A 7,441-nucleotide genomic window follows, 5' to 3' on the forward strand; every position below is an offset into this window, starting at 1 on the left:
CCTGCGCTGGACCCCTCGTTAAGCTCATGGTCGGCTCCGGTTGGAAGTGGTGCCCCGCGAGGGCTTCTGCTGGCTTCGTGTCATTTGAATTGATGGTCGAGGGAACCAAAGGGCTTCGGGGTTGCTTTCTGAACGGTGCACACGATGTGCGTAATTTAACTATGAACACGGGGCCTTGTCGTTACAGGCTGCCTGCTAGTGGTGGTTCACATTTTAAGTAGCCGGTGGGAAATGCTTTTCTAAGCCAGGCTAGAAAGTGGAGCAGCTCTCATTTGGGGATTGGTAGAATTGGATTTGATGAGAGAGTGTGGAGTCAATTGAGTTGTAGATTTGAATGTTTTCATATATAAATGTAGATTATGCTATGTTAATACGTTATGTTTTGTCATTTACTCATAAGTAGTATATTTATATATATAAGTATAAACATTTACCAGTGACACATTTTATGAATATGCATACATACGCGTTTTTACCAATAGTCTTAAGGTCTGTAGCACTTATTTAAAACCTAATTAATTATATGTTGACTATATATCATACTATGAATTTTCTCTGTGCTTGCCTGATTCTTCAACTATCTTAAGTCTCTTGAGGGCAAGGACCATGTATGTATTAATTTAAGCTTCTTGGATTGACTGAGTCAACAAACAATTTCAGGATTTTCTGATGCTACTGATACTAAATAAATATTTGTTGTATTAACAAATTTATGTCAGCCATAAACTAGAAAACTCCCACCTGAATTAAGATTATACCTGTGATTTTGTTTGTAGCATCATGGATAGACCTGATAAACCATATTTGCCCCTCTCGTGTTGTTGCTTAGAGTTTCCATAAATCATATTATCAATGCAATGGGTGTATGTACTTATATACTTAGCCTTAATACTTCTCAAGTATAAATTTTTATTGAGATAATAGTTGATTCATGTGAAGTTGTAAGAGATAATAGACCACTGTAAGCCGGATTCGGTGGCTCAGCCTGTAATCCCGCGCCTTTGGGAGGCTGAGGTGAGTGGATAGGCTGAGGTGAGTGGATTGAGACCCGCCTGTGCAACTTGGCGAGACCTCATCTCTACAATAAAAAATCAAAAAATTAGCCGGACGTGGTAGTGCGCGCCTGTAGTTCCGGCTACTTGGAAGGCTGAGGCAGAAGGATCGCTGGAGCCCAGCAGGTCGAGGCTGTGGTGGCCGGGAGCGGCCACTGACCGCACTCCAGTCTGGGCGACAGAGTGAGACTCCAAATCAAAAAAAAAAAATAGACCACTATATTTAAACCCCTGAATTGAACAGTTGGATATTTTGTTTGTGTGTTTCTATTTTGGTCCTTCAAAAGGTTACAAAGCTTAGAAATTTAGTCCTTGCTTTTTCCTTTCATTTAATATTTTGGTAAATAAAATGGGGAGAAACTATCATAATTATCTCTCATACACAAAAATATACATATACATGTGAACTGTATACATATATAGCTATACTAGTTTTTCCCCCTTATTTTCCTGACCAAAATATCTCAAGCGAAAAAAGCAAAACTTAATTTCTTGGTATTGTTACCTTTTGGAGAACTTAACTGCTTACTTTTTTGATATGGTAAATATATAGCTGTAGCCTTATTACTCAAAGTGTAATTTGAGGACTAGTAGCATCAAATTTGCAGAGTTGTGCAGCCTTCACCATAGTCAATTGTAGAACATTTTCCATCACCCTTTAACTGTTTAATACTCCCAGCCCTAGGCAACCACTTATCTGTTTTCTGCCTCTATAGATTTATCTGTCCTGGAAATTTTGGGTAAATGGAATTATATAATACGTGATCTTTTGTAACTGGCATTTTTCACTTTGTATGCATTAGTAGTTCATTCCTTTTTACAGCCAAATATTCCATTGTATGGTTGTACCACATTTTTCCATTCATCAGTTGATGGACATTTGGGTTGTTTCTACCTTTTAGCAATTATGAATAGTAGTTATATGAACATTCATGTGCAAGTTTTTGTGTGAACATGTTTTCTTTCTTTTTTTTTTTTTTTTTTGAGTTGGAGTCTCACTCTGTCGCCCAGACTGGAGTGCAGTGCTCCCGGCCACCGCAGCCTCGACCTGCTGGGCTCCGGCGATCCTTCCGCCTCAGCCTTCCGAGTAGCCGGAATTACAGGCGCGCGCTACCACATCCAGCTGATTTTTTGATTTATTGTCGAAATGAGGTCTCGCTGCCCAGGCGGGTCTGGAACCCGCGGGCTCAGGCAATCCACTCACCTCAGCCTCCCAAAGCACAGGATTATAGGCTGAGCCACCAAGCCTGGTTGTAACTGTTCTTAATATATTCTAGATACAAGTTCCTTATCAGATATATGGTTTGCAAATATATTCTGACATACTCTCATAAGAGTCTTCTAATCTGCCTCCTGTCATGTGCTCCTCTAATCCACTGAGCAGCCAAAAAGCTCTTAACTAGACAAAATTCTGATGATGTTATTTCTAGCTTGGACTGCTAAAATAGTTCTCCATTGCCTACAAGAAGTGAAAACTGTTTCACATAATATATAACCATTCCACATACATTTCTTTGTTTTTTTGTTTGTTTGTTTGTTTTTGAGTTGGAGTCTCACTCTGTCGCCCAGACTGGAGTGCAGTGGCCGCTCCCGGCCACCACAGCCTCGGACTGCTGGGCTCCGGCAATCCTTCCACCTCAGCCTTCCAAGTAGCCGGAATTACAGGCATGCGCTACCACGCCCGGCTGATTTTTTTGATTTATTGTATAGATGAGGTCTCGCCGCCCAGGTGGGTCTCGAACCCACGGGCTCGGGCAGTCCACTCACCTCAGCCTCCCAAAGACGCGGGATTACAGGCTGAGCCACCAAGCCCGGCAAACATACATTTCTTTATCATTATCTTTGTTCATTGTCTAGAGCAAAATCACTCTTTCTGGAATAGCCTTGGTGGGCAGTTTAACAACTCCTAGCTTTTGTTTTGATGTCCTCCCTTTTTTTCTGCACCCCTTCTTCCTGCCTGCCCCTCCCTCACCTGGCAAAAACTCACGTTTCCAAATGTAGCCTAATAATTATCTTTTTTCTTTTTCTTTTTTTTTTTAAGTTGGAGTCTCGCTCTGTCACCCAGGCTGGAGTACAGTGGCATGATCAGGGCTTCCTGCAGCCTTGACCTCCTGGGCACAGGCGATCCTTCTTCCTCAGCCTCCCAAGTAGCTGGGACTACAGGCATGTACTACTACACTCAGCTAATTTTTTTCTTTATTTTTTTGTAGAGACGAGAGTTCTTGCTATGTTGCTCAGGCTGGTGTCGCATTCTTGGACTCAGGCATTGCTCCTGCCTCTGCCCCCAAAACATTAGGATTACAGGTGTCAGCCACTGCACCTGGCCAACAGTTATTTTTTTGTGTGTATCCTTTCATACCTTTCTCCCCTGCCCTCTTTTTCTCTGGTTTAAATGACCTAATCACTTCTTTGCTATACATATCACTTACAACATTGTTATTACATACCTTTATCATATTTGATTATCAGATCTTAACCTCGTCAGAACAGAGACTGTCTTCATTCATTTTTAAATCCATGTAAGAAAATATCTGGCATATAGAAGTACCCAGTAAATGTATGTTGAACAAATAAAGGCATATTTGTTAAAATATCTGTAGATTTGATCTTGACATATTATTTCCTTTTTATAGATATGCAGTAGATGATGTTCCCTTCTCAATCCCTGCCGCCTCTGAAATTGCTGACCTTAGTAACATCATCAATAAACTGCTGAAGGACAAAAATGGTAGGTATATATATATTCAGGGGAGGGCACAGTGTCACTAACTAAAATGCATTATGTTTCTGTTTCTTTTTTTGGCTTCATTTTATAATACTGTATAAGTTATCAATGATAACATGCAGGTTTCTCTACTGGAAGATACTTTGAAAGAAAAGTTTTCAGAAAAAATTATATCTGTTTAATCTGCTTTAAAGGCAATATGGAAATAAGAATAATGAATTTAGTATAATAGTTGTGATATAGAGATATCAAGGTATTGTGATTGTGCTGTGGAGGGCAGGTTATGTAGACATAAAGCAAGCATGGTGCTTACGTCCCACTTGCTAATGAAGCACAAAGCAAAATGACAATATCAGTATTTGAATATTTGTTTTATGTAATAACAACATGCCAATATTAATGCTAGTATTTTATTGTGTTCAGAATTTATAAAAAGTATAACAAAACATAAGAATATCAGGTAAACATTTATAAAGATACAATTATTAAACATATACTATTGTACTAGTATAAATTATTTACCCATTAGGTTAGTATAAGCAATGTATATAAACTATAAAATATAGAGGAAATAAGGTTGGTCATAAGGTGATAATTGTTGAAGTTGGGCGATAGGTATGTGGAGGTTTATTATATTATTCTCTACTTTTATAGATGTTTGAAATTTTTTATAATAAAATGTTTTTAAAAAAACAACTAAATAAAATAGAGAAAATTTAGACATGAAATACTGAAAATAATATAAAGTGTGATCTCTACAGACAAAATTTGTCAATGTAGTCACTATTTAGAATCAAGTGTATTTTTGTGAGTCAGAGGCGAGAGGATTGCCTGAATCTAGGGGTTCGAGACCAACCTGGGCAACTTGGCGATACCTCATCTCTACAGTAAATCATGAAATTAGCCGGGTGTGGTGGCACGTGCCTGTGGTTCCAGCTACTTGGAAGTCTAAGGCAGAAGGATCGCCTAAGTCCAACAAGTCGAAGCTGCAATGGCTGTGAGCGTGTCATTGCATTCCAGTCTGGGTGACAGAGTGAGACTTCTACTCAAAAAAAAAGAATCAAGTGTGTATTTTTTTTTTTTTTGAGTTGAGTCTCACTCTTGTTGCCCAGGCTGAAGTATAGTGACATGCTCATGGCCACTGCAGCCTCGACCTGCTAGGCTCAGGTGATCCTTCCGCCTCAGCCTTGCAAGTAGCTGGAACTACAGACGCACACCACCGCACCTGGCTAGAAGAATCAAGTATATATATATATATATTTTTTGAGTTGGAGTCTCACTCTGTCGCCCAGACTGGAGTGCAGTGGCCGCTCCCGGCCACCGCAGCCTCGACCTACTGGGCTCCGGCGATCCTTCCGCCTCAGCCTTCCGAGTAGCTGGAATTACAGGTATGCGCTACCACGCCCAGCTGATTTTTTGATTTATTGTAGAGATGAGGTCTCGCTGCCCAGGCGGGTCTCTAACCCGCGGGCTTAGGCAATCCACTCACCTCAGCCTCCCAAAGGTGCGGGATTACAGGCTGAGCCACCGAGCCCGGCTTTCAAGTGTATTTTTGTATAAATATTTTCAGTGCTGCAAAACTCTTCTGAGTCTATCCTAGCTAGAGGAATAGGAGGTGAGAGTTATAAACTAATCCCTAATATTTTCCCCTTCATCTTCAGCCAATATCAAAACTTTTTTGTGAAGCTAGAGATTTTTTTTTTCCTTTTTTGAGTCGGAGTCTCACTCTGTCATCTGGGCTGGAGTGCAATGGCACGCTCACAGCCACTTCCGCCTCGACCTGCTGCTGGGCTCAGGCAATCCTTCCACCTCAGCCTTCTAAGTAGAGATGTTTTTATTTAGCTGGGATCTCACTCTGTTGCCCAGGCTGGAGTGCAGTGGCATGATCACGATTCACTACAGCCTTGACCTCCTGGGCTGAAGCAATCCTTCCTCCTCTGCCTCCTGAGTAGCTGGTACTACAGGTGTGCACCATTATGCCTGACTATTTTTATTTTTTGTAGAGACATAGTCTTGCTATATTGCTAAGGCTGGTTTCAAGTAATCCTCCACCTTGGCTTCCCAAAGTGCTGGGATTGTAGGCATGAGCCACCACGCCTAGCCAGAGATGATGTTTTTGAACAACTTTTGGAGAAAAGGTCTACAATCTTTTTACTGCTAGCAAGCTGTAGTTTTAAAAAAAATTTTTTTTATTTATTTATTTATTTTGAGTCGGAGTCTCACTCTGTAGCCCAGGCTGGAGTGCAGTGGCATGCTTACTGCAGCCTCGACCTGCTGGGCTCAGGCCATCCTTCCACCTCAGCCTTCCAAGTAGCTGGAACTACAATTGTGAGTCACCACACCTGGTTAATTTTTGGTTTATTGTATAGAAAAGGTCTCGCCAAGTTGACCAGGCTGGTCTTGAACCCATGGGCTCAGACAATCCTCTCACCTCAGCCTCCCAAAGTTCTGGGATTATAGGCATGAGCCACCATGCCTGGCTCAAGCTGCAGTTCTTGATTCACAGATATTCACATAGCTTTCCTATTGGTCTTTGTCTTTACTTTCATCATGAATGTATAGAGATTCTGATGTATAGTTACTTTTATAAATTTTAAAACTCTTATATATTCTACTTCTTGAAGAAGTCTTTGAATTAGCATAGGAATTATTCTTTTATTTATTTTTAGAATTATTCTTGCAATAGAAGCTTTGTGATCCCAGTGTGTGGTTGTTGTTACCTATACAGTTGTATATTTTTCTAAACTTGAGAGTCAACATTTATTTGTCTTTTGGTATAGACTGCTACCATTTTGTAACTCCAAATGAAATGATGGATACAAATATGATTGTGACTATCAATAGCTGCCAAAACTATTAATGAGGTAAATGACTGATAGAGAACACTATGGTGGAGGGGATCAAACTGACATCATCTGAGGCCAAAAATAGATCTTAACATCTTAAAAGAGACACAAGTATCTCCATCTTGACATAATGCAGTAGGAAACACACAGTACTGCCTGTGAATATTCTTGTAAAAAGAAATTTTTTTTTCAAGTTAGTGTCTCACTCTGTTGCCCAGGCTGGAGAGCCGTGGTACGCTCATGGCTACCACAGCCTCAACCTGCTGGGCTCAGGCGATCCTTCTGCCTCAGCCTTCCAAGTAGCTGTAACTACAGGCATGTGCCACCATGCCTGGCTAATTTTTTCATTTATTGTAGAGATGAGGTCTTACCGAGTCGCCCAGACTGATCTTGAACCTTTGAGCTCGGGCAGTCCTCTCACCTCTGCCTTCCAAAGTGCTGGGATTATAGGCCACCGCCCCCAGCCTAAAAAATGTTCTTTTTAATCCTGAAATTTAATCAAGCACTTATATTTGACTGGTTTATAGGATGTATGTTTGTTAAAGGACACCTTGGAGAAACAATCAGCCAAACCCAGAATGTAGGAAATATAAGACAGATGACCCACTTTTCCAACAAATGTATAGCACTCAGAAATAGGAGGGCTAACTGTTAAAGATTAAAAGAAATACATTAATCAAATATAATGTATGGACTTTGGATGCTGATTTTTGTTTGTTTGTTTGTTTTGTTTTTATTTTTGTTTTTGTTTTTGAGTTGGAGTCTCACTCGGTCGCCCAGACTGGAGTGCAGTGGCCGCTCCCGGCCACCGCAGCCTC

The 7,441-nt window shown here is 40.7% G+C and overlaps 1 protein-coding gene across 2 annotated transcripts in view; it reads left to right on the top strand.

Moving 5' to 3' along the window:
- WDR12 (WD repeat domain 12) overlaps nt 1-7,441 on the top strand; it is a 29,449-nt gene that overhangs the window by 556 nt on the left and 21,452 nt on the right. The window contains exon 2 of one of the 2 annotated variants that reach the window (XM_008050008.2): nt 3,686-3,780. In XM_008050008.2, the coding sequence (XP_008048199.1) occupies nt 3,686-3,780 (95 nt within the window). Of the gene's footprint in view, nt 1-3,685; nt 3,781-7,441 lie in introns of those variants that run through there. The other variant, XM_021708549.1, reaches the window with a different exon arrangement.

Source organism: Carlito syrichta, unplaced genomic scaffold (assembly GCF_000164805.1).
Source record: "Carlito syrichta isolate Samal-C Ts95f unplaced genomic scaffold, Tarsius_syrichta-2.0.1 Scaffold142898, whole genome shotgun sequence".
Taxonomy (NCBI): Eukaryota; Metazoa; Chordata; class Mammalia; order Primates; family Tarsiidae; genus Carlito; species Carlito syrichta.